The sequence below is a fragment of the Heptranchias perlo genome, chromosome 40 (assembly GCF_035084215.1).
Source record: "Heptranchias perlo isolate sHepPer1 chromosome 40, sHepPer1.hap1, whole genome shotgun sequence".
Classification (NCBI taxonomy): domain Eukaryota; kingdom Metazoa; phylum Chordata; class Chondrichthyes; order Hexanchiformes; family Hexanchidae; genus Heptranchias; species Heptranchias perlo.
The window spans coordinates 8339081-8366269 of record NC_090364.1 but is presented as its reverse complement, the minus strand read 5'-3'; the positions used below and the strand labels follow the sequence as shown (position 1 = coordinate 8366269).

The 27189-nt window shown below is 45.6% G+C and overlaps 1 protein-coding gene and 1 long non-coding RNA gene across 4 annotated transcripts; one reads left to right on the top strand and one right to left on the bottom strand.

Moving 5' to 3' along the window:
- Positions 1-840: 840 nt before the first annotated feature.
- LOC137305653 (uncharacterized) lies at positions 841-25599 on the bottom strand. Its single transcript, XR_010958732.1, has 3 exons — positions 25419-25599; positions 6345-6464; positions 841-1044 (listed from the first exon to the last, which is right to left on the bottom strand). It is a non-coding gene; the product is annotated as an uncharacterized lncRNA (long non-coding RNA).
- LOC137305652 (histone-lysine N-methyltransferase KMT5C-like) lies at positions 6391-21512 on the top strand. 3 transcript variants are annotated; one of them, XM_067974539.1, is made up of 10 exons: positions 6391-6443; positions 6708-6788; positions 9432-9544; positions 11813-11978; positions 12998-13107; positions 14336-14499; positions 15514-15533; positions 17777-17913; positions 18200-18381; positions 19506-21512. In XM_067974539.1, exons 2-10 carry the CDS (start codon positions 6741-6743, stop codon positions 21152-21154), a joined length of 2589 nt encoding a protein of 862 aa, XP_067830640.1. In that variant the 5' UTR covers positions 6391-6443; positions 6708-6740; the 3' UTR covers positions 21155-21512. The 3 variants fall into 3 exon arrangements, with proteins under 3 accessions (XP_067830640.1, XP_067830641.1, XP_067830642.1); XM_067974540.1 differs by lacking the exon at positions 6391-6443 and having other exon boundaries at positions 6706-6788; positions 9408-9544; XM_067974541.1 differs by lacking the exon at positions 6391-6443 and having other exon boundaries at positions 6712-6925; positions 9408-9544.
- Positions 25600-27189: the final 1590 nt, after the last annotated feature.

Below are 27189 nucleotides of genomic sequence, written 5' to 3'. Positions count from 1 at the left end.
GCACCAGAACTTTCCGCAGACTGCACAAGGCCGAAATCCATTCAATCCTGGAATATGGCCGTCCAGCCTGGGGCACAGCGAGTCAACCACAGGCTAAGAGCCTACAAACAATCAAATCCGAGCGAGAGAGGCAGCACGTCACCCCCCCTGTGCTTTTTTCGAAGTGTAGTCATTGTTGTAATGTGGGAACCGCGACAGCCAATTTGCACACAGCAAGATCCCACAAACAGCGATGTGATAACGACGAGATAATCTGTTTTAGTGATGTTGGTTGAGGGATAAATATTGGTCCAGGACCCTGAGAACTCCCCTGCTCTTCTTCTAATAGCGACATGGGATCTTTTACGTCCATAGGAGAGGGCAGACAGTATTGGATTATCGTCTCATCCAAATGACGGCACCTCCAACAGTGCAGCACTCCCTCGGTACTGCACTGGAGTGTCGGCCTTGAATCACTGCAGTTAGTCTGTGAACCCACAATCTTCTGACTCGGAGGTGAGAGTGCTACCTGCTGAGCCACGGCTGACAGTTAATATACCATAGTTAGATCATTTTCATCTTCATTATTTAATAAATTTGCTCGATAGTTTAAGCTTAAAACATAAGGTTTAATGTGATGCTCTACTCCTTTTGAAGGCTAAAGGTGAGCTCTTATGAAGGTATAATATAGTCCAGTCCATTACCAAAACAAAGTTTGCTGCTCACTTCCCTGCTGAACATGTGACGGAAAGCTTCTCTGGATCCCAAGGCAAGGATACACACTCTCAAAAGTATGGGAGTTGGGACTCAGCTACGAGAGTAATCTAAGATATATAGTAATCAAGGTTTAAAGCCTAAAATATATCGGATAATTTATTTATTTGTGATGTGTTACAGATTCTTTTAGGAAAGGACGTGTTTTCAGGGAGTATTCCGGCTTCCAGCAAGGCCGTGAAAAATATTTTCCAAGGGGGACACCACTTTGTCCAACTTTACAGTGACTCACCACTCCATCTGCTGGCCTTTGTAGATATTTACATTAATAAGGTCGCAGGGCGAAGGCGCCTGTGAAAAGAAGATATAAATTAGCATGACCGAGGAAGGTCCTGTTCTTGTGTTTCCTGATTTTATTTCAGATTTTCAGCATCTTTTTCTTTATTTACATTGCACAAACGCGACTGGCACCTACATCGCCTTTCGAAGATAGGCTGCTAAATATTTCACGTCCTCTGCGCGTTCTGAACATACCAAGATGGAGTTAAGATACAGAGCAGCCAATAACTAATTGGAAGGGCGGAACAGGATCGAGGGGCAGAATGGCCTCCTCCTATGCCTACGTTCCTAACTGTTGAACAGCATACGTGCCGGGTACTAAATAATCCCAAAATGTAGAGAACGTGCGAAGCAAGATATACGGTGGGAGTGATAGGGGAAATAATAGCGCCATGGTTTCATTGCCGTTCGTGCAGTCCGCAGAAGTGTTCCCGCAAATGTTCACCCGTCAGAACTTAAATTACAAGTACAGTCTTCTTAGAGGGATATATATTCTCCTTGTAACTCCGCTTTCGCACTCCTGAGGATTAGGAAGTAGTCTCTGATCCAGCTCTGGAGCTTTCTTTGCTTCTGCAGAGTGCTAGCTAGAGGCTCCCCGAGAGACCCTCTTCCTCTTGGTTTGGGTTGGGAATCTGAATAAAATGGGGTCTGTCTCTTCCTGTAGAACCGCACCATCGAGGCGTTGGGGTTTCTTGTTGCACTGGGCTTTGAATCTTTCAGCCAGATTTTGGTAGCACTCTGACTCTGATCTTAAATTAAGCTTTTCCACCAGATGGAACCCGTACTCCTTTTTTTCTTGAACGTTGGCTGAGGACGGCCACTGAGGAGTGAGACTTGCCATCAATACTGTTCGCCGTCCCATCTGCTGGGATGCAACCGTTTGCCAATGTTGTAGCACGGCACTGTGACGATGCCAAGTTTGGATCTTCAGATCCCTTCTAGCTTTCGCCATGCTCTGTAATTCCCGATTACTCTGTGGCTATTTTGGACTACTTCTTAGGTGAGTAAGCTCATATTTCTTGTTGAACTTCTGCCAAGATTATGATCCATTATCCGACATTCCTTCTTCTGGTATTCCATGGTGGGGAAAATATGGATTTCATCTCATATGACCATGCAATTTTAGTTAATAAAGCGATTTTCATATGATGCAAAAAGTAGTCTGCACTCAGTAAATATCGAACTCCTTTCAGTTTAGATTAATCAGCTCCAACTTTCTGCCACGGATGTTCTGGCAGAACAGAAGGGGTCACAGACTCCACAGAGTTTGTTCTCTGATTTACACACTCGGGACCGTCCTTGACTATTCGCTCCAGCTGCTTGTTCGAGCTTGGCCATTGTATATTTTGCTTTGCATTTCTCTACATTTTGGGACCCCTCAGTGACCGGCATGCACGCTGTTCAACAGTTAGGAACACAGGAACAGGAGGAGGCCATTCAGCCCCTCGAGCATGTTCCGCCATTCAATTAGATCATGGCTGATCTGTATCTTAAACTCCATCTACCCGCCTTGGTATCTTCAGTATGCGCTGATGTAGAAATCACCAACCGAGTGCCTTTTAAAGGGACTCCACCCTGAAGCATCAGTTCTCCCCAGTATGGTATCAGTGCGCTCGCGATCCAGCTTTGATTTTATTTTTTGGCCATCACTGCGTGCGGTGCTCCATGCTCAGTTTACCACAGGACCTTGCTGTGCGCAAATTGGCTGCCGCATTTCCTACATTACAACAGTGACTACACTTCAAAAGTTCATTGGCGGTAAAGCGCTTTGGGACATCATAAGGTCGTGCGGGCCGCTATATAAATGCAAGTCTTTCTATCTTTTTGAAGCGGATTTTTTTTTTAAAGTTGTTGATTTGCTGTAGCTGGAATGCTTTGTAAAAACCCATCTACATGTTCCTCTGTCTCTGCCAGGGACCCCAATTCTTCTCTTTATCTATGGTACTGGTCTAAGCATACAATGGCCCAGTGGTTATGGTACTGGGCTTGTAACTCAGAGGTTATAAGTTCAAATCCCACCCTAGCAAATGGAATTTAATAAATGTGGTAATTTGTGGGGGGAAAAAAAAAATCACCACTGAGAGCTGCTGTTTTGTTGTAAAAACCCAACTGGAAGGGAACCAGCCATCCCTACCTGGTGTGACCTACATGTGAACCCAGCCCCACACTATGCCCTCAGGGCAACTAGGGATGGACAATAAATGATGTTGTGTCAGTGTCACCCATATACCAAGAACAAGTTTTTAAAAATATCAGGTTGTACCATAGAATTTTACAACACAGAGGGAGGCCTGCACTCGAATGTCAGCCTACAAGGTAAACAGAAGATGATTAGATGGCTAAGACGATATTTAGATACCACAATGGGAAGAAACATAAGGGATTAAAAACAGAAGAGAGACAATGACCGTGTGAATAGTTGGGACGGTTAGGTCTGAATTGGAAACAGCAGATGGCAAAACAGGGCAGGATCCAAAGACATAAAACAAGGAAAAGCAGGCTGATATCAAGGGAGTGGACATCCCTGCCGACACAGTGTTCCAACAGAGAGTCTCCTCTCCAAGCACCAACCTGCCTCTCCCTCTGTGATTGGCACATCTCTCCATTCCCTTCCTTCCCCCTCACTCTTTTTTCTCCCTATTTTTTCCAACCTTACTATAATGTCTATTTATCTTTCAGTCTTCAGGTCTGATGAAAGGTACACAAGCAAAATGCTGACTGATTTGCTGTGCATTTTCAGCATTTTCTGTTTTATTTCAGATTTCCAACATTTGCAATTTTCCTTTTTACTTAATTGTACATTTAGTAAAGCTATTGTACATTGTGATTGCATGTGTTTGTGGGAGGATTGTGTTGATTCACTTGGATTTATTGGCATGACTGCACCCCGTTCACCCACCCGCTGACCTACATTGGCTCCCGGTCCGGCGACGCCTCGATTTTAAAATTCTCGTCCTTTTTTTCCAATCCCTCCATGGCCTCGCCCCCTCCCTAACCTCCTACAACCCTCCGAGATCTCTGCGCTCCTCCAAGTCTAGCCCCTTGCGCATCCCCGATTTTTATCACTCCACCATTGGGCGGCCGTGCTTTCAGCTACGAAGAGCCTAAACCCTCGCTAAACCTCTCTGCCTCTCTCTCTCTCTTTTAAGACGCTCCCTAAAACCTACTTCTTTGACCAAGCTTTTGCTCATTTGTCCTAATATCTCCTTGTGTGGCTCGGTGTCAAATTTTGTTTGAAAATCGCTCCTGTGAAGCGCCTTGGGACATTTTACCATGTTAAAGGCGCCATATAAACACAAGTTCTTCTTGTTGCCACCTGGAGCAATGAGGGTCAAGCAGTTGGGAAGCTTGTTTGTCTTTGTTCCTGGACCTTCCTCCGTGCCATTTTCAGAAAATTACTGGGCGGCCACCATAGTTAGGAGTGATAATTTACGATTAGCAGGATTAGAAACCCAGTTAAAAATATTTATATTTTAACCTCGGTGGTGGGGAAACTTTTAGAAACGATAATCCAGGACAGAATTAGCAGTCACTTGGACAAGTGTGGATTGATTAGGGAAAGCCAGCACAGATTTGTTAAAGGCAAATCGTGTTTAACTAACTGAAGAGGGTTTTTTGACAAGGTAACAGAGAGGGTAGATGAGGGCAATGCAGTTGATGTAGTGTATATGGACGTTCAAAAGGCATTTGATAAAGTGCCGCATAATAGGCTTGTCATCAAGATTGAAGCCTATGGCATAAAGGGGGCAGTAGCAGCATGGATACAAAATTGGCTAAGTAACAGGAAGCAGAGAGTAGTGGTGAAGGGTTGTTTTTCGGACTGGAGGGGTCAGTACTAGGACCACTGCTTTTCCTGATATATATTAATGACTTGGACTTGGGTGTACAGGGCACAATTTCAAAATTTGTAGATGACGCAAAACTTGGAAGTGTAGTGAACAGTGAGGAGGATAGAGATAGATTTCAAGAGGATAAAGACAGGCTGGTGAAATGGGCGGACACGTGAAAGATGAAATTTAACGCAGAAAAATGCGAAGTGATACATTTTGTAGGAAGAATGAGGAGAGGCAATATAAACTAGAGGGCACAATTCTAAAAGGGGTACAGGAACAGAGAGATCTGGAGGTATATGTGCACAAACTGATGAAGTTGGCAGGGCAGGTTGAGAAAGCAGTTAAAAAAAGCATACGGGATCCTGGACTTTATAAATAGAGGCATAGAGTACAAAAGCAAGGAAGCCATAATGAACCTTTATAAAACACTGGTTCGACGACAACTGGAGTACTGTGTCCAGTTCTGGGCACTGCACTTTAGGAAAGATGTGAAGGCCTTAGAGAGGGTGCGGAAAAGATTTACTGGAATGATTTCGGGGATGAGGAGCTTTAGTTACGTGGATAGACTGGAGAAGCTGGGGTTGTTCTCCTTGGAACAGAGAAGGTTGAGAGGAGATTTGATAGAGGTATTTAAAATCAGGAAGGGTTGAGACAGGATAGAGAGAAACTGTTCCCATTGGCGGAAGGGTCAAGAACCAAAGGACATAGATTTAAGATGATTGGCAAAAGAATCAAAGGTGACATGAGGAAAAACTTTTTTATGCAGTGAGTGGTTATGACCTGGAAATGCACTGCTAGGGAGTTGGTGGAGGCAGATTCAATCGTGGCTTTTAAAAGGGAACTGGATAAGCACTTGAAAGGAAAAAAATTGCAGGGCTAGGAGGAAAGGGCAGAGGAGTGGGACGAGCTGGATTGCTCTTGCATGGAGCCGGCACGGACTCAACGGGCCAAGCGGCCTCCTTCCGTGCTGTAACCTTTCTATGATTCTATATACACACTTTACATTTCGAGATATATCAACATGTAAGATGATATGCAAAGTATTTTGATGCAACGTGCTCGTAACAATGATTGTGGCCTCTCAGCAATTGTGCCTGTCACAGCACACTTTCTCTGTGATAGAACATAGAGCCCATTTGGCTGATGGAGCTTTTATAAAAAGACTTATTAAGGGTAACATCGAATCCCTTTGGGCAACCAGGAGCATAAAGGTAATTATTTTTAAATAAACATCAGAATTCGTCATTTTAGTGTCTGGTGAGTCCATCAGAACCCAAATTTATTTTCAATTGTTTCTACACATTTTCTAAAAATGTTTTTTTTTAAAAATGGGTGGGGAAGAAAGTCGCTTAGCAACGCAACAGAGGCTTGAGAGCGGCCTCCACTTCCGACACAGGCTAACCTGCTAGGCGGCGGAAACGGGGGTTGATTGATTGATGCGCCACGGAGCAATCAGAAGGCAGAGAAATGAAGTCATACCTGACATTCGACCAATCACTGGGGCCGGGAGGCGGGATCGGCTCGCAGCAGGTTTGTGTGACGTGCGGAGGCACCCGGGATTGTCTCAGTGGTTTAAAGGTAAGCTTTGCGGGATCATTTCTTAAAAAAAAATATTAACATTTAAAACGTCAAAAGTAGGTTTGGGATGTTCTAGACATTTAAAAAATAATTTCAGATCCTAAAAATGGAAATCTAAGCTATTGCTCTTTGTTTACAAACATACTGTAAATGTCCCTCAATATCAGCCCTTTTTACACTTACTGCTTAATTCCTTGTTGAGTTATTGGAGATTATCACAGCTGCTAATTTTTGTGATTTGTATTTTTTTCCCCCCTACTCCAGTTTTCTCCGCTGAGGGCCGCTGTTCTCTGCTGGATGCGGTTTCAGGGGTGCTGGTCACCCCCTTCATCCCGATATCCCATGGTGAGTGGCCCTTCTCCATCTGTGAGCCTGGACAGCGAGTGACAGCGGGCTGCTCAGGTGTAGGGGAGTGTAACAGGCACGCCCGCATCTTCCGGCCGGAGCCCCCTGCCTTGGCCCGTCCGCCTCGCGCCTTATAGGTGAGCCAGAGGCCAGTTTCATAGAATTTATAGCACAGAAACAGGCCATTCGGCCCAACAGGTCCATGCCGGTGTTTAAGCTCCACGCGAGCCTCCTCCCCACCTGACTTAACTCCCAATTCTGCATAATCCTTCTATTCCTTTCTCCTGCATGTACTTATCTAGCTTCCCCTTAAAGGCATCTATGGTATTCACCTCAACTACATCACACCAAGCCCCACTTGCCCATTGCCACATCCACGCTGATCTACACCGGTTCAAAGAGCTTCAGTACCTCAAATTTAACATTTCTGTCCTTGTTTATTAATCCCTCCATGACCTCCCCCTATATAACTTCTTCTAGCCTTACAATCCCCCCTGAAGTCATTCCTCTAACTCCAGCCTCTTATGCATCCTTCCCCCGCGCCCCATTCCCACCATTGGTGGCCATCCCTTCAACTACCTAGGCCCCACTGACTGGAATTTCCCTCCCTGAACCCCCCCTCTGCCTATCTCCTTGTTTAAGACTCTTGTTAAAACCCTCCCCTTTGACCAAGCTTTTGGTCACCCCTCCTAATCTTTCCCTCTTTGACACATTGTCGTGTACCGCACGACTCTGTGAAGCGCCTCGAGACGCTTTTCTACATTAAAAGCACCATATAAATGTAAGTTGTTGCTGGATAGTCTCAAGTATGGGAGCACCCGCTCCCTAAGGGTCCTGAGACCAGCTGTATTGCTCCAATCGCTGTCCTGTTGAAAGGACTAATTTTCTTTGGACAAAATAACTTTTAAGAGGCACAGTGTTAAGAAGGAAACCACAGGATTGCCCTAATGGTTTTGTGGCTGTGAGCTACTAAGTGATATAAACCAGTTCAATCACTGGTCTGTGTTTAACTAGCTGGTACAGATAATATAAGTGGAGCTTAGCACCACGGACTTGGGCAGGGAAAATTGTCCGGAGTTTGCACTCGTAATCCAGTCACTGAAAAGTGCAGCTATGTTAGCATCGGCTGCAGACCTGATCAGGGTCACCTGCAATGCCCTCCACAGTCAAATAGTCTGACAACACTCAAGGTCGAGGCTCGGAAATGAGAAACGGCCACTTAGGTGAAGTATTAGAGGGTTGCTGGCACCCTCCGGTGCTGGTATCATCATCCTGCACAAATTGGTATCTTCAACAGAAAAATGTAGACTGCATTGAAAAGTTTTGTGCCGATGTTTAATGCTCCACGAGAGTTTGGGCTCGTGCCAGAGTCTCTCTGCTTTCCCCTTGCCTGCTCGAATACCACAATTTGATCTCTGAAAACTTGTACAGAACCTTGGTTAGACCACACTTGGGGTACTGTGCACAGTTCTGGTCTTCATATTACAAAAAGGATATAGAGGCACTGGAGATGGTGCAAAAAAGATTTACAAGGATGGTACCAGAACTGAGCAGTTATAACTATCAGAAAAGACTGAACAGGCTGGGGCTCTTTTCTCTAGAAAAGAGAAGGCTGAGGGGTGACCTGATAGAGGTCTTTAAAATTATGAAGATGGTTGATAGAGTCGACATAGAGAAGATGCTTCTGCTTGTGAAGGAATCCAAAACTAGGGGTGGTAGATATGAGAGAGTCACTAATAAATCCAATAAGGAATTCAGGAGAAACTGCTTTACCCAGAGAGTGGTAAGAATGTGGAATTTGCTACCACATAGAGTATTTGAGGCGAATAGCGTAGATGCATTTAAGGGGAAGCTAGATAAATACATGAGGAAGAAAGGAATAGAAGGTTATACTGATGGGGTTGGATGAGGTAAGGAGGGAGGAGATTCGTGGAGTATAAGCACAGGCGTAGGTCCAAATAGCCAGTTTCTGTGCTGATATTCTATGAAACTGGCCTCTGGCCTCTGGCTCACCTATAAGGTGCTAGAAAATGTTGGCCTTAAAAGTAAAGCACCCTCCAGTATGTCATCCAATTGGCTATTGCGAATTATTCATAGCTCAGCCATGATTTTGATGGGCTATTTGACCACTGGGAGCATCGCAACCAAACCTAATTGAGTCCTCCTCAATATACATGCACACATAGCAATCAAGAGCAAGGACTCTGACTGACTGAGCCCCCCTCCTTAAGCCAGGAGCACTGAGGCTAATTGTAGCGCCAAACCTGCTATCCTAGCTGTGATCCATTAACTCAGCACAGAATGGGAAGTGAGCCTGGGGCCTTGCATTCTGCACGGCTCAGGAGTGCTGCACCAGGCTGTGTACTTACCGAGGCTTCGAGAAAGCTCTGTACAACTGTTGACCACAGTTTGTTTGTATTGTGTGACAAGGAGTTATAAGAATTTGCAGCATCGGTCAGATTAGAGCTTTGAAGCTGAACATTTTTGACTTTCTGCGCCTGGTGGAAAGAAAGAGAGCTTTGAAGATCTGGATTGCATTACAGCCCTAATTATAAGGCTGTAGCATGTTGTCATTACTTTGTGTGGTTGTTTATTCTGATGTGTTCTTTCTAAATGCAGTAAACAACAGTATGGTGATTGCAGGACATGGAATCCATACGCGTGACAGCTAGAGATCTCTGTGAATACGATGATCTTGCAACAAGCCTGGTGCTGGACCCTTACTTGGGCTTTCAAACCCACAAGATGAACATCAGGTAAAAACCTTCAACAAATCAGTCCGTTGCTTTTCTTCTGCTTAGCTGTAGCCAATCTGATCGAGCTCAGTCATCCAAACCTCCACTGGAAACATTTAAATTGCCTGTGCTAATTATAGGGTTTGATAGGGTAGATAGAGAGAAACTATTTCCTCTGGTGGGAGAGTCCAGAACAAGGGGGCATAACCTTAAAATTAGAGCTAGGCCCTTCAGGGGTGATGTCAGGAAGCACTTCTTCACACAAAGGGTAGTGGAAATCTGGAACTCTGTCCCCCCAAAAAGCTGTTAAGGCTGGGGGTCAGTTGAAACCGTCAAAACTGAGGTTGACAGATTTTTGTTAGGCAAGGGTATTAAGGGTTACAGAACCAAGGTGGATGGAGTTAAGATACAGATCAGTCATTATCTAATTGAATGGCAGAACAGGCTTAAGGGCCTGAATGGCCTCCTTTTCCTATGTTCCAATGCCCCCCCCCAATATCACCTTATTGGTAAATACAGTCTTATGTGTTCCTGAGCCATGCAGATGTGTAGATTCCCAGATTCAACCCCAGTCTGTACTGAGTTGGCTCATCTTAGACAGAATAGCAACTGGGGTAGGTAGATTTGGCCTCACCACCCGTGGCCCAGGAAGGGAGGACAATAAAATCCGAATGACTTCCATGCATCTGGAGACCAAGAACACAGATGAAATAATTTCTAGTGAGCACAAACAGGGATTATCTAGTGAGCAAAGATGTGTCCAGTAGAAGTTCCAAGAATGGAAGCTGCTTTTCTTCAAAAATGGCTGCTTTAATCTAGAAGCCACCCCATTCAATATTTAACATAACCAAAATTGACTTTGAACTGCAGGGGTCTGACAAAGAGGCTATTAAACCATTTAAATGGCTTGGCATGAAAAAGTTTTTTTTTTCAAATTTAAAACACTTGGCGAGCACAGATGTGCTCCAGGCTCAGTTTGGATTGAAACATGAGAAACTCATGAACGTTTATGTGCAAAGTCTAGACTATCCACACTGCTTCCTCTGTCTCTTTCACCTTCTTCTCCTGATGCCTTCTGCGTTTCTCCTGTCCCCATTTCCTCTGTTCTCCTGTACCCATTTCCTCCACTTCTCCTGCCCTGTTGTCCTCCTCGTCCCCGCCCAATTTCCAGCTTTCCTTTCTGCCCTTCCTACCCTTTTCCTAACCGAGCCCGTACCTGCTCCATTTCCCTCCAGCCTTCATTACATTCATCTTGTCTGTTTACACCACCTGCTCCCTAAACATTTCCCGTTCCGTGATTTATACGCTACCCCTGGTAAAACCGTCCGGAAGCATGGGGCTTGCACATGTACACTATGACGTCTGACTTTCCCTTTTCTTCATTGACCCCAAGATGTTTGCTACACAGCTACCTGTCTAACATTAAGACTTGGATGAGCCGAAATTTCCTTCATATTTGTCGGCAAAAACCGAAGCCATCACTTTAAACACCTGTCTGCCTCTGGCACTCCATCAGCCTCCCTGGCTGCCTCTTTAGGCTGTGTGTGGAGGTAGATTAGAACCCCGAGTGAGGCTTTATTCCCCCATCTGTTCCATTACCAAGACAGTTTTCTTCCACCTCTGTAACCCCTCCCCCATTCCCCACCGTTGCCAATTCCCCACCGTTGCCAATACCCCAGTCCATTATCATCTTGAGACTCAATTTCTCTAATGCCCTCCTACCTGGTCTATACTCTCCACAAGTTAAAATTCATTCAGAATGGCATGGCCCGCGTCCTCACCCATACAAAGTCTCAGCCTCCCATTACCCGCGTCTGTGCCAAGCCCAACTAGCAGTCTGTGCCTCAGCGATCTCCAAGATTACATCCCTGCACACATCCACTGCTCCTATGATGGGGGATTTCCCATTGTCTTGGCCAAAATTTATCCCTCAACCACCATTATTAAAATAGATTATGCCGTCATCTATCTCCTTGCTCTTTGTGGGCCCTTGCTGTGCGCAAATTGGCTGCTGCGTTTCCTACTTTACAATGGTGACTACACTTCAGATGCCTTGGTACACCCTGAGGCTTTGCAGGTCGTTATATAAATGCAAGTTCTTTTCTTTAGTGGCTTATCGCTGGCTGTTAACTTCCTTTTGGTGAGACTATATTTTAGTTGCTGACCACTAGGCCTTTGAGGATACAAAGTTGCACAGAACTTCTGTGTATTTTTTTGTTCCTGTTCAACTTGGGTCTGGAGTGATGTGTCTTATTTCCTATGGTTCTGTGTTTTTTTTTTAAATTCCAGCAATCGACCCGTTGTAAGGAGACACCAATACCTCAGGGACATTCTACAAAAGTTTCTTAAGTCACGAGACTTGGAGACTGTGTATCGGGCCTTGACATTAGGAGACTGGGCCTGGCATTACTTCCTGCACAAAACACCTCTTGAAGAAGAAATATTCAAAGCTCAGGTGAGTGAGCAGGTGGATCGTTTGTTTGCCAGTTTTCTCCCTTTCCTGAAGGCACTGAGTCTTGCTGGGGTACGGTTCCATGGATGTTGGTGGCCCTTGCCCAAGTGCCCATTCTTCGTGCATGAGCCCAGATGGAATGTTGTAGGCTATTCAGCTGTGGGGGTCATCACGGTCGCACTCCATCCCATCTTCATCCAACGTCCAGACATGCATTTTGCAGTACAGATCATGGATAGGCAGCAGTGAAACCCTGGCTGATTTTTTTTTCTCTCTCTTCCCTCATTAACCCAGGAGTGCTGAGGCCAACTGTGGAGCCCTGCCACAGCCCCAGCTGGTTTGTATGCCTCAGTCCCACACCTTGTGGTGCATTTAATTGCTAGAACTATATAACATGTCCCTTGGACAGTACCCTCTACTGAAATGTGCATTTTATATGATGTGCAGAAACTGTTATAAAGCATCTAGCTGGAGTGTATCCATTCTAAATGATGTATTTCTAAATTGTTCCATTTTGTTCCGCTGTCCATAAGGCACTGTTATATACTGGAGTACTGCTCCAAAGACACTGGCAGCCCTCTGGTGCCTTATCCAAACAGCTATTCCATCCCAGAAATAAAGATTGTCAGACAACCCCATCATTGGCATCACAGTCTAGCCCGATTTTGTCCTCGGTCAACATCCACACACCAGCAGGATTCATTGGTTAGGGATCAGGCAGCCTCTCTGATTTCCCCCTCGCCCAGTCTAAGGCACTGATATCAGTTGTATTTGCTTTAGTGCAGACTGGGACCTCCTTGTCTGTTCAGGTGAGTGCTGCACTGGACGGTGCCTTTTACAAACCAAATTGTTTTATTCATTGTAAATTTAAATCGGTATTTTTTAAAAATCTTGTTTTTAGTTTTGTAATCCGGTTAACATGCTCTACAGTCACACTGACACAAGTAGAATTTTCTGTGCAAATTCTTTTGCAGAATAGTTTATTTCTTGGTTAAAGTCCTGGATTTCTGACCTTGATTTAGGTATTCCGTTACCTTCGAATATTCCTACCTGAAAGTGGCTTTGAAATTCTACCGTGTAATCGATATTCTTCAGAATCCAACGGAGCCAAGATTGTGTCCTTGAGAAAGTGGTATGCTGCTTCATGTTTCTTTGTCTTTAACATGATAAAAGTGGAGGAGCAGATGGTGTAATGGGATTAGATGCTGGCCTTTCTCTTCTGTAACTTGGGTTGAAGTCCAGCCAGACTAATGTGATAAATGTGTCAGCTTGGCTCAGTTGGTAACACACTTGCTTCTGAGTCAGAAGATCATTGGTTCAAGCCCCACTCCAGGACTTGAGCACATCGCCCAGGCTGATAGTTCAGTGCAGTACTGAATAGTAACTTTAACGAGGTGCGATAATCTTTTTGAATTGCCCGAAATGGCCCGCCCGCTTAATGTGTTATAAGCAGCACCTTTGTAATTGAATTCAATGGTAATGACAAATGGTTAGTGTCATTTGCCCGATATAGGTGACTGCCCGAGATAAGCACAGTCGATGTAAGTGGTGGGGACTATAATTTTTTTGGTTCCCCTTTTCAAAAGATAAAGAGACCACCGTAAGCCAACACAGTGCTGCATGTATTTCACATCCCATTTCAACCCTCTTGTACCTCTGAGTGATAACTGCAAGTTAATTTTGCTTGATTGCTTCCTTGGGGCACCATGTCAGCTAGACCTCACTGAGGAAACTTCCAAGTGGCAACAAAGGCGCACCTCTGGAGGAAGAGCAAATTACCCCTAGACTGCTTTTCCACACCTAGCTGCTGGCTGCAGAGGTCCTGAAGCAAGTTCGGGAATCCAGTGGCCCATAGGCTGAAAAACTATCAGGTTAAATATGTAAAAGCAGCCTTCTTCTGGGTCTAGAGTTATGGAATGACTTAATTCCCTTCTCTCCTGGAGACTCGGACCAGGATATGATATGGTTCCATGGCATGTCAGCCTAGCCAGTGCGTTTTGACAGGCTATTCAACCTTGGGAGGCATCAGAGCCAAACCCTATCCAGTTTGCGCTTGACATCCGCACATTATTGTGCTTTCCAGCAGGCAAAACAGGAACCCTGACTGTGTTTTATGTTTCCCCTCTCTAACCCCGGGGTGAAGAGGCCAATTGTCGGGCCCTTGCTGCATCCCTGGATGGGTTAAGCTATCACAACAAAGTCTGTGGATCGAATTTGGGATCGTCCTGGTCTGTATGGCTCACTTCTACACAAAAGTGCGTTTACAAATCGAGCCATTGGGGTCGCGTGGTAATGTCTTCAATCGACTTTCTCTTTTTTCCCCCACCGGTTTAATCAGCAATTTGGTTCATATTGAACAGGAAGGAGAATGATAAGATCGAGCTGCTTGTTGGCTGCTTGGCAGAACTTTCTGAAGAGGAGGAATCCCTCCTGCGTCCAGGGGAGAATGACTTCAGTGTAATGTACTCAACCCGCAAAAAATGTGCTCAGCTCTGGCTGGGGCCTGCTTCCTTCATCAACCACGGTATGTGGATAACCAACCTTTAAAAGGGAAGGGAAATCAGAGGGGAGGTACTTTATGTGGAAAATATTCACCCGTTTTATTTTATATAATCATACACTTTGAGACATCATCATTTACATTTACATTTTTTTTTAAGATGTAAATTGTCTTGGGGAGAGCTGCCAGGTCGGACGCCCCTGCTCGGCTGCTCTGTGACGTGTCAGTGACAGGGAATGTCCTCAGTGCTCTGAAGTGGCTCCATTGGAAACCGTGAGGCCACAGCTTTAGGGCCGGCCTAGGAGCCAACCCAGAGCCAGCTGATCCCGAAATACCTCGATGTCAGCTGGTGACCCAGCACGACACCTCAAAGCTCCTCTAGATGCTCTTGGCCCTAATGGACCACGCAGCCATGACACTGGTGTTCAGCCTTTGGGTTCTCTTTGCTTATTATTGTACGGATTACCCTCAAGTTTACTCCCAATAATCAATTCCACTATTGTACATGGTATAGAAGTAATATTAATGGGTCTATCGTTGCCGGCTTTGTCTCCCTCTATGAATATGGGCATTGCATTAGCATGTTTCCAGTCTACTGGTACCTCTCCAGTGTCTCTTAACTCCCTCCTAATGATCGTCAATGCCTCTCCGATCTCCTGCCCTAGCCTCTCTCAGCACTCTGGGATAAATATCATCTATCCCTGGGGATTTATTTGTCTTGTATCCTTTAGCCTATCCATCTTCCAGCTCATTAATATCAAAGTCCTTTACACTAATAGAATGGATTTTGCAGCCAACACTGTTCCAAATCAAGGTTTACTGTATGAAAATGGTAAACTTGGTTCTGTTGCTGTTATTATTCTAAACAGACTTTACAGTGCATGTGTCATCGGGGTCAACAGAAATTTATTATTTGCAAGTCAGATATTCCTGAAGATATTGTTCCTCAAAAGTTTGTACTTTTTTTTTTGCAAGGTGCATGTTTGAATAAAGTTAATTGTAATAATAGTATTTCTCTTTTCTCTCTGTGTCCTGAAGACTGCAGACCAAACTGTAAGGTAAGAGAGCGACCATTTTTATGCTTTCTCAGCTGGTTTTATATTGTAGTAGCAGTTGCCTCATGTTGACCCAGGAGCTTGCCCTGTGACTTCCAGTGTTAGGTTCAAAACTTCCAAAATTCACATTATTTAAAATTTTACTCACTTTTTTTCCCCCTCCCCTCCTCTCATGAAAATGCCAAATCATGACGGAGTGTCAGCTTGGCTCTGAATCAGCAGATTCTGAGTTCAGTCCTGCAACAGTCTTGAGCACATATTCTAGGCTGACACTTCAGGGCAGTACTGAGGGAGCACCACACTGTTGGAGGTTCATTGTATGGATGAGACGTTAAACAAAGCCGTTCTGTCTGCCTGATCAGGTGGACATAAAAGTTCTCACGGCACCATTCAAAAAAAGGGTTCTCCGGGTCTCCCGGTCAACATTCATTCCTCAACCAGCACCACCAAAACCGAGTCACTGGTCGTTCATCTCACTTGCTGTTTTTGGGAACTTGTTTGGGAAATTGGTTGCCATGTTTGGCTTCAAAAGAATGGGGACTTCACTTCAAAAGTAATTCATCGACTATGTTTTGGCACGTTCCAAGGAGGTAAATAGCTTTTCTATGCTCACTTGATGTTCGTACACATGCACTTGTAATTAGGTCCTACCCCACCCCCACATAGCCCATAGGCCAATTAAAGTGCCCTAATTGCCTCCGTGACTGAGATGTGCTAACTTAATACAGGATGGGGATCAATCCCTGGAACCTTCCTGCTCTATATGGTTCAGTATTACACCAGACAGTGCCTTTTCTCACAATTCAGGTAACTTTTAATTGTCAGTGAACTATTCCCTTAAATGTTTTCTTTCTCCCTGTTCCCTTTCTTGGGACTGGGACCTGAAGGGATATCAGTGGCTCAGTGGGCAGTAGGACTGTCACTATTTGCCGAGTCCAAAATCCAGACATGGAGCAGGGGTTGGGAGATTACAAACATATTGACACTGTGGACCAGTCATTGTGCTGTGGAGGTGGGGACTGTGATGGGAGATGGGTATGTTTAGAAAGCTAATTGCTTTTCTTCCGACCTCTGCTGATGTGCATCAATTCACCGGTGTATTTACATTTTAAACTGGGTCGAAAACCAGGCTTTTGTGGTTCAGTGAGCGGCCAGATCCGAAACCAGACTGATGTAAAACAGAGTAGTTGGCCAGGCTGGAGGGCAAGTGGGGTACCTGGTCTTGCTAAAGCAGCTGTGAAACCAGGAGGTGGGTGAAAGTAGCCTTCCCTCTGTGGAAAAATGGCTTGACCTTTCACACTTCCTCATGACGACAACAACAACTTTCATTTATACAGCACTTTTAATGTAGTAAAACGTCCCCAAGGCGTTTCACAGGAACGATATCAAACAAAATTTGACACCGAGCTATATATGGAGATATTAGGGCAGGTGACAAGAACATAAGAACATAAGAACATAAGAAATAGGAGCAGGAGTAGGCCAATCGGCCCCTCGAGCCTGCTCCGCCATTCAATAAGATCATGGCTGATCTGATCCCAACCACAAATCTAAAGAACACAAGAAGTAGGAGCAGGACCCGGCCACTCAGCCCCTGGGTCCTCTCCGCCACCCTTGGTCAAAGGGGTACGTTTTAAGGAGCATCTTAAAAGAGGAGAGAGAGGCAGAGAGGTTTAGGGAGGGAATTCCAGAGACAGCACAGCTAAGAATCATAGAATCATAGAAGTTTACAACATGGAAACAGGCCTTAGGCCCAACATGTCCATGTCGCCCAGTTTATACCACTAAGCTAGTCCCAATTGCCTGAACTTGGCCCATATCCCTCTATACCCATCTTACCCATGTAACTGTCCAAATGCTTTTTAAAAGACAAAATTGTACCCGCCTCTACTACTGCCTCTGGCAGCTCGTTCCAGACACTCACCACCCTTTGAGTGAAAAAATTGCCCCTCTGGACCCTTTTGTATCTCTCCCCTCTCACCTTAAATCTATGCCCCCTCATTATAGACTCCCCTACCTTTGGGAAAAGATTTTGACTATCGACCTTATCTATGCCCCTCATTATTTTATAGACTTCTATAAGATCACCCCTTAACCTCCTACTCTCCAGGGAAAAAGAGTGGAAACGCACAGCACAGAGCTACTGCTCTGTAACACGGGGTATCGGTACTTCAGTGCATTGCATAACTGGTCTGCCATTTTGTGTTTCACATCCGTCTCATATTTCTCTTTCTTTTCCTGCACAGTTTGTTCCAACCGAAGGCGACAGGGCGTGTGTCAAAGTACTTCGAGTTATTGAGCCTGGAGATGAGATTACCTGTTACTATGGTGATAGTTTTTTTGGTGAAAACAACGAGCTGTGCGAATGCTACACTTGTGAAAGGTGAGGGATAAAATGACCCTGGGTTCCCCAGACCTCCTAATTTAGTGTTCATAAATTTTAGTTGAAAGTCATGATCACAGGCAGTGGCTTGCCGACACATACATTTTAGGCTTGCGTTTGGCCAGTATATTGAAGGGCTGCCTGCAGTCATTGAATCATATACTTGCAAGAGTCAACTCCTTTGTGAGAGGAGGGAGAAATGTGGGAGGGCTGGGCAGCTGTGAATGACCAGATATCCATTAATGACAACCCATTTTTAAAAAAAGTTAATCTTTACTCTTTCCAGGAGAGGGGAAGGAGCCTTCAGGATGAAGAAGCGTGATGTTGAGATGGACGCACTCTGTAAGTACAGACTGAGAGAGACCGACGGTCGCCTGAGCCGTATGAAAGAGAAAGGCAAAGGAAGATGGCCCAAGGGAGCATGTGTAGATTTGTATCAGAAAACCGCTGAAAGGGCATTGTGGCAGAGTGAGTACTGTCAAAGGGAAAGTTTATGCTTCTCTTATTGGCGGAGGGTCAGGATATCTGGATTATGGTTCTGTTGTTGGGGTGGGGGTGGCTAATGCAACTTTCAAATGCGTTCCCTGATTCGGGAATCTTCTAACAATAGTCGAACACGTTAAAATTGGTCATCCAGTTGAAAATGTTGTCGCTCAAAAGATAATTACAGATGAGGAAGACCATTTGGCTTACCTTAGCTCATCCATCCAGAATGATCTTACAATATCCGACTGGTTCTTAAATGATTCCAGGATTTTCATCTCCACTACTCTTCCTGGAAGTCCATCTCATACATTGATCACGCTGTGATTCCTAATATCAGTCCGAAATTTACCCTTTACTAATTTCAATCTGTGTCCCCCTTGACCTATTCTCGCAATTTAATTTAATGTAATTTTCCATACTATTTAAATCTTATACACCTCTGTAAGATCAACTTGACAGAAGCCTCTCTTTAAGGCTGCAAAGCCCCATGTTTCTTCATAATTCAGTCTAGGGATCAGTCTTGTTTCTTATCTTTGAGCACCCTCCAATTTTTGAATGACTCTCCTATGTCTTGGTGACCAGAACTGGACGCAGTACACAAGGTGTGGGCTGAGCACATTGTTATAAAGGTTTCTACTGGGGGCGTTGACAGCAGCCTGGGATTAGACTGCATATTCCTCTCTGCTGTCCAAGCAGACAAAGAACAATGGTGCAAAATACCAAAAGGTAAATGGAGAACTTGTCCCAAGTATCGCCACATCAAACAAACTGGGGTTGTTAGATGATCCCATTAAGGCAGCAGTGCAAGTGCTATAATTGGCGGCATTGTCCTTGTGATATGGAGGGGAAAATTCATCCAGTTTGACTGCTATCCATTGAACCCTACTGGATATGCATCTGGATGCCAAATGAGGACAGAATTAGTTGTGATGCTCTCCATGGTCCAATAGCCTGCACATAAAGAATAGACTCACGGGTGACATACCAGCAAGAGTAATGCCTTCAGAGCAAAATTGGGTAAAAAAAAACTGGGTTTGGGATCTCATCTTGTTAGAACTCCCTAATGCTGAGCATTATTGCTAAATCTTACTGTTTTCTTTCTTCAGCTTCAGCCAGAAGACTCTCCTTAACTTCAAGGAGGAATAGACGAGGAAAATGGAAAAGGCGGACCCCACGTAGCGCCCACTCAAAGTCATCGTCTGCAATTCAATCGGTGGCATTGCAGCTGCAGAACTTTCACGATGGGAAAGGGAAGAAGGTGGCAAGCAATGGATGCTCAATGGAGTATCTTCAGAATGAGAGCAGGACTACTTATCACGGTGCAGAATCTCTATTGCAGAAGAGGATGGCGGAAAGATTTCACCATGGGTTTGGGTATTCCTCAACGTTGCAGCTCCAGCCTACAGCTAAGGAAACCAATCCTGAAATGCCTGCAACATTCCTGATGCCGGAAGGCGTCGTCTTGAAAGACTTACGAGTGGATCTGTACGATTGCGCAAATCTAGCTGGGACGTTGACCATCTTGAATGAAGCAGCTGCAAGAAACCTTGGGAGATATTTGTGGGACAATCCGGAGGCCGACCTGGACCTAGCTGCTTCTCAGCGACCAGAAGAGGTGACCAATCAGAAAGCTCCTGTGAGCACCAATGGAGCTCCAGCATCTGAACCCAACCCTAGGAAGTCACTGAAGCCAAGTTTGAAGAATTTAAATGCTCTTGATTTAAAAACTGAAGCAAACGTTCCTTCACCAGACCAAGCATTTGGCTGCAAGACACCATCCAAACCACAGAGCACACATGAAGCCTTTTCTCCAGGCCAGTTTCCTCTTGATTCGCAAACTGGCAGTGAGAAGGTGTCTGGTGGCATCCTGGTAAGAAAGAGGAGGAGGAGGCGGAAGAGGATGTTGAAAAAGAGGATGAATCAAAAGAGAAAGAGCTTACCAAGCCCAGAGGTGTTGCCAGGAAGAGCGTTTGGTTTGACCCATTTTGTGAAAATTGATTTGAGCAAGGATGCTGTCCTTGTAACTAGTGTCAAGAATGAAGCACAGAGCTCAGTACAAGGCAACGGGACACCTCAGCAAAACTGTAGTCAAGGCCCACGGGTCTCAGCGGACGAGAGTTATGGAGTTGCACCCTCATCGGAAATTCGAGATGTCCGCGTCGTTCTGGAAGACATTTCAAAGATCTGCGAGTCTGCCACTCGCACATGGTATGTTAGGAGGAGATTGGCTGCAAGGTTGAGCATGGAAGGAGAGGGAGGGAGCAGTCTGCTGGATTCCAAAATGGCATCTGACCAGATAACAGATGACGGATCATTGAGGACTTTACGCTGTGCTCAGCTGTGCTCCCGTGCGAGCAAACCAGCGAGGCGAAACAAGCGGCAGGTTAACAGACAGAAAACAGGCGGTCGGCAGTTACCAAAGCAAACCGTCAAAAGGAGGGGGAACAACGACGAGGGAATAGAAACGGCTAATGGACTGGGCTCGGCAGCCGGTAACGCACCCCAGTGTAAGCGCTTCAGGAGTTTCGCGAGCTCCCCGCAGGAAACGAGGCTCTGTAGCTCAGAAGTGATGGGGCTGGGGCCCTCGCACGGCGAGGGAGTGCTGTCGCACAACTGTTTCGTTTCTTCGGTTGAAGATGGCAAAAGAGCTGCGGCTTTCACGCCATTTGCTCGATCCAAGCGTCTGCGTCTGGTGGTCAGCCACGGCTCCATAAACTTCGATATCTCCTCTTCGACGAGCGACGATTCCATCTGAGCATTACATTGGGGCAGGAAGTTTTTTTTTCTCTAAAGGAATATTCTGTGGAAGGCACACAAAAAAAAACCTTTTATTTCTGATCCTTCCCTCACGTACAGACATAATGTAAAATTCCCTCCTCCTACTTATGTTCTTGATTAGCTCAGTGGTTGAACTGTAGCTGTTTCCCGGTTTGCACAATGATTTTTGCTGCATCGTGATGATGGGGCATCGGTTTCACTCCCCTGTGTGGAACTGAGCCTTAACCACCTGGAAGGCCCATGGGTTTGATACCCAATATGTGCGGATGTCACCTGATCTCAACTGGGGCAGAGGTGACTGGCGCTGCAGGCAGCCTCCGTGTCCTTGGGTGGGGAGGGGTGGGTGGGTGGGTGGGGGGTAAGAATCAGCCAGGGTTTCCTCTCCTGATCGCTGTCCAGCGACCCCTGCTGGAAAAGGCACCTGCAGATGCCGAATGAGAACAGAATCAGCTGGGATGCCCTCCATAGTCAAAATAGCCTGCTGACACTGACTGCCCGGGTTAACAGGGCACTTGGGAGAGGTACCCGAGAACTGCTAGTGTCTTGGAACTGTACCCCAGCAGGAGTCATGAGAGGAGGGAAATTAGAGGAACAAAAATAAATTGATGTGCAAACTAGGAAGTGGCTGTGACTGTCCTGCTGGGTGGTTTGAACAGTGGGTTATTAAAGCAAGTAGCTCATGAACTGGCAAGTCATGTAATATATAAGGAACAGCTCACAAAAGTGAGATTTGTTTGAACTTTCCTTTGAGTATTCCTTTATGTAGAATTTGAAGTGCTCTCACACCTTCTCAACACTGCCCCAGGGACAATATGTAAAGCTTCATATAACCTCAGGATAACAACTTTTGGTGCTTATCGATTGGCTGATGTGCTTGATATCCTTCCTCATAAGAGAGAAGTAAAAATGTTTTTTTTTTAAAAGCAAAGTTTTTTTTTCTGTGTCTGAAGTCTACAAGGAGTTTTGTGCATTTTCTTTCTCTTAAATGGTTCTAACTAGGTCTGAAAATTTCACAAGTCTGACGTCTAAGACCTGCCTATGGGGAATGGGTAATTTCATAAAATCATACAGCACAGAAGGAGGCCATTCAGCCCATTGTCCCTTTGCTGGCTCTTTGAAAGAGCTATCCAACTAACCGTCCTCCCCCACTCTTTCCCCATAGCCCTGCAAATTTTTCCTTTTCAAGTATATAACCGATTCCCCTTTGAATGTTATTATTGAATCTGCTTCCACCGCCCTTTCAGGCAGTGCATTCCAGATCATAACAACTCGCTGCGTTAAAAAAAAAATCTCCTCGTCGACCCCCCCCCCTCCCCCGGTTCTTTTGGCAATTATCTTAAAGTGTAGTTTTGATAAAGTGTAATGGTGGGCGTGATATGGGAAACGCTCAGCGGTACAGTTATAGATTCAGACCTTCCAAACGTGGGTTGTGTCTGCAGAGAGTAGACTGTATAACATTAGGCTGAAATACTGGTAGGTATGGGTCTGTCACTGGGTGGGAGTAATTCGAAGTGATGATTTAAGAGTATCACATGAAGCAGATGGGTCACAACATTAAAGCGTATGGCTAAAGTGTTTTCTTTATAGCTTACTGGTACCAATGCAGTAAATATGCCTCGTGACAACACTGGTTCTGGAGCTGTAGAACGCAGGGTGAAAATATCGTGCGTGTATGAGTGTACGTATGTGTGCGTGTGTGTGTGAGCGCTCCCTCTCCCGGTCTGGGGTGGGTTTTAAAAATTCTTCCACAGATAGGCAATTGTGTCCTCCTACCTGTTCTCCGGGAACAATGAAATAAGGATGTTAAATTGCTGCTTCTTGAATGTACCGTACAACTAAGGATAGTCTCCACATAAAAACAGGAATCAAGGTAAACGCAGGAATTTATTGTGTGTGCTACTATGTCATGGACTTTGAAACTATCTACCTGCCCTGCATTAAAACCCACCTGACCTCAGTCACTTGTTTGGGAGGAATGGTCATTTTTTCCTCACCGTAACACTACTGTTTATGAAAGTTACCTCTAGCCCCCCACCGCCCCCCCCCCCCCCCCCCCAGATGGCTCAGTCAGTAAATGCATCAGCTGGTGTAGCTACAGAGGTCAGACACGTTCCAAGCTTGAGCCCAGTCTCTGCTGAGCTACTTGGTCTAAGGAGCGCTACACCAGGCCTTTGTAGCCCCAGGGTTAGAGAGGTGCGGGAGTTGGGAAATAACTCGGCCCGAGTTCACACCTGACCGCCATCCTGTGATCCCAGCATGGAGAAACTGCGTGCATTCGGATGTTGGGTGGTGGCAGGACTCGGCTTGGTGGCGATGCCCTCCAAAGTGCACCAGCCTGCTGACACTTAACTGTCTAAGCCCACCTGTGAGTACTACTGGCCACTGGTTCTGTCTAGTGCCTGTGCCACCCATGCCCGCAGCAAGAGGCAGCGTCTTCAGGAGAGGAGGACAGATGGCTGCAAGATAAAAGTGGATCGTATAGTTGCAGGGCATGGTTTCTGCCTCGGGTGGGAGATAGAAAAAGATGTAAGATGGACAATTGCTGCACAGTAAAGAAAGAGACAACTTGCATTTATATAGCACCTTTCACGACCTCAGGACATCCCAAAAGCGCTTCACAGCCAATGAAGTGTAGTCACTGTTGTAATGTAGGAAATGCGGTAGCCAATTTGCACACAGCAAGCTCCCGCAAACAGCAATGAGAGAATATCCAGATAAGTTTTAGTGATGTTGGTTGAGGGATAAATATTGGCCAGGACACCGGGGAGAACTCCCCTGTCCTTCTTCGAACTAGTGCCATGGGATCTTTTACGTCTACTTGAGGGCGGATGGGGCTCGGTTTAACGTCTCATCCAAAAGTAGTCCTAGTGTAGCAGCATTCAGAGCCCTGGAATGGTGGGACACGTCTTTGATTTTGACCAGGCTTTTTTTTTGTGTGTGTTTTGGTGGGGTGGGGAGTCCGAGGTTCTTCCTACCAGTATAGGACAGGAGTCGCAAGGAGGAAACGGAGTGGGAGAGTTGTCCCAGGCTACTTACACTTACCCTGTGATGTGAGAGGTGTTGGCCGAGGCCCGGGAGGGGAAGGCTTAAGTAGGAAATGCTGCAAAATAAATTAATGAGGCAGTGCATTTTTGGAGCTGTCCCAAAAGTGTTGCAGCTGGAGAGCGATTCAGACCTTTATCGTTTATTTTCCGTTTATATTCTTCCTGCTTGCACACGGTGCAACATGCCTGCAGGAGGACATGTTGCTGGTCTGCCCTCGAGCCAGTGCAAAGTGCAAGGAGATTCCTGAGAGCAAGATGGGCTGCCTGCCTGTTCATATTTATTGCCCCTGTTCCTCCCCATCGCACCCCCACCCCCCGTCCCACCCCGCCGCCTAGTAGCAAATACATTTCCTGCCACTCCATAACAATGCAGTTGAGATTAGGAATGTGCCATGTAGGTAGTCCCAGGTACAAAACCGCAGCCTGCTACCCTGTGGTGCCCAGGATATTGTACCTTCCAAGTCTCACCTGTGCTGGCTTTATGATGTTGCAGGCAAATCTTTCAACTGCAATGATCTGTTGTTCTGTCCAGATCTACGCGCAGGAGGGTTACCTGCATCATCGGAGGCCAGATGTTCTGCAATCCTTCCAAATAGATCAGGAAAGTAGTACGGAATTATTCAGATATTCATCTGTCTCTGCATTAGGAGCTATCTCATTCAGACCAACAACACTTACCTTGACCATTGTTCCCAGTTCTCGAACTGATCTTGAACAGTTAAACTAAATTGATGTCTGGTAAAGGACTGGTTTGCCCATGCACAAAAGTCAATTTGTGAAATCTACATTGTCTTAAACTAACATTCTCCTCATTAGCTGTGTGTGTGTGTGTGTGTGTGTGTGTGTATTTTTTTATATATATAATTTGTGTGTACCTGAGACAAATGATGCTCAATAACTTCACTTACCTGGTCGCTAAGGACAATATCCGCCAAAAGAAATTCGAAAAACAAACAAAATGAACGAATTTCTTGTTTGGGTTATATACCCCCAGTAGCGCTGGATTGAGGGTGTCACAGAGCTGCACCCAGTCATGTACCAGGAGCTTGAGAAAAAGCCATTCCAATATTGGGAATTAGATCACATTGAAACTGCTGTGGATTTAGCAGCAATGCAGGTGACATTACCAGAAGAATTTCTCTCTTTCTTCCCGGACCTCCACAGCCCAATGAATGAAGGCACTGCCTTGGTACTAACCCGTACAGACGATAAGTTTGATGGATGGTCTGTGGTGAGTTCGCTGATATCAGCTGGGACAGCGGCTGGTGGGCTGCAGTTGACGTCATCACTCCTGAGCTGGAGGGGACCCTGTCTTGATTACCGTCTGTGCTTCTGTCGGCTGTAACGCTTTTCGTCGTTGAAATGCCTGCTGACAGCCAGTGCCTAGGTTCAAACATAAAGAATGACCAAAGAGGTGAGGTTGCTGTCAGTGTCCGTGAAACCGTCCCACAACAAAAGTCAGCGCCTTCAAGAGGAGGTGGGGGGAGGCAGGTAATCAGCAAAAGAACTTTCACAATTCAGGTGATGAATAACCACCAGAATGCCCAGTGGAGGTTGTGGCACAATATTCAAACATTACGATGCTGTAGCATTACCACACTTGCCAGCACACATACTCTAAATGGGATGTTGTTGTGGGATCATTCATGTGGGATCTTTTAAGGATTATAGACCTGAATGTGACATGAGAAGTCCCAGCTTCCTAACCGAGAAGGACTGTTTAAACTTGCAGTTGTTCTGGGCTCCACGCACCCAATCTTGTCTGGAGAAACTGAGACTCCACAGAGGTGTCCATTGCACATGCAGCCTGTAAACCAATACCAGCAGAGGGCACTGACAGCCCTCCAAAGCGGCACTTCTCACCCCCAGGTACCCCTTAAGAGGCCTACAGCCAGTGATCCTTCACCAGTCTGGACTGTTGTTTACCGATGAAAAACACATATTGGAGTCGCACATACTGTACTCGGTTTGGCCTGTGTTTCTTAAGACTGTAGCATCGATAGTGATCAGGGGCAGGAACCCCAACTAATTTTTTCCTCCCCCCCCCCCCCCTGTCATAGCCCAAGGGTAATGAGGCCAATTGTAATGCCCCAAAATTTGACTGGTGCTTGCCTCAGCTAATTCAGCATAGACCAAGAATCGAACATAGGACTTTCAGATGTGTGCCATAACAGATGTCACCTTTACCCATTAGGCCTTTAGAGCAGAGAACAACCCCCCGACCGACCCAACCCAGAAAGTGTGCATGTGAAACAACAGAATCGGCTCGGCTGTGATTCCTCACATAGCCGAACCTCCCTCCCTTGGCTTACAAACTGAGAATGCCAACTTGGGGGCACTAACTGTACCCCACCAAGGGTAGGTGTCCTCAGAAGAGAAAGGGAGAACTGATCATTAATAAAAGATAAGAGGCGGCACTTGGCTTTAAAAGCCTGCAGCACTGGTGGAAATAGTTTGCAAGGTTCCTATTCCGCACGGTTGAACGGTGGAGCCGATGGCTGCGATGTGCATCTGGTAAAGATAAACTGGCAGCGGCAGCCCCTGGAGATCACAGTCTCTCCGCACTTGTGTGGATAAAATTCACAGAGGATAGATTCTAACGATTAAGCTTTAATTTATCTTTTTCTCATTAGTACTATTGTATTTTTTTAAAAAACTGTGGAGATCTTTTTGTGTCACCACCCCCACCCCCACCCCCACAACTTTGCTCTTATCTCGAAGAGGTGCTTGTTAGAATTATTCTTTTCCAAGAACTGTGAAACCTGATCTTTTGTAACATTTCACATACTGTATAAATATGTCCTGAATAAAACTTGTATTTTTTTCCCCAGTCGAATTAAAAGGAATGTTTCTAAATTGCATTCTGTCTGTTGTGCTATGTTTTTTTTGTTTTTGAGGTGCAGAAACCTTCCCCCTCCCTTCCTGGAGGTGCTGTCTCTTCCTGGGGGATGGTTTTGAAGGATGGACT

Coding starts and splice junctions, on each gene's coding strand:
- LOC137305652 (XM_067974539.1), top strand. CDS start 6,741: ATGCGGTTTCAGGGGTGCTGGTCACCCCCTTCATCCCGATATCCCATG. Junction 13,108..14,335: donor ATTGTGTCCTTGAGAAAGTG/GTATGCTGCTTC, acceptor CATATTGAACAG/GAAGGAGAATGATAAGATCG. Junction 15,534..17,776: donor ACTGCAGACCAAACTGTAAG/GTAAGAGAGCGA, acceptor TTTCCTGCACAG/TTTGTTCCAACCGAAGGCGA.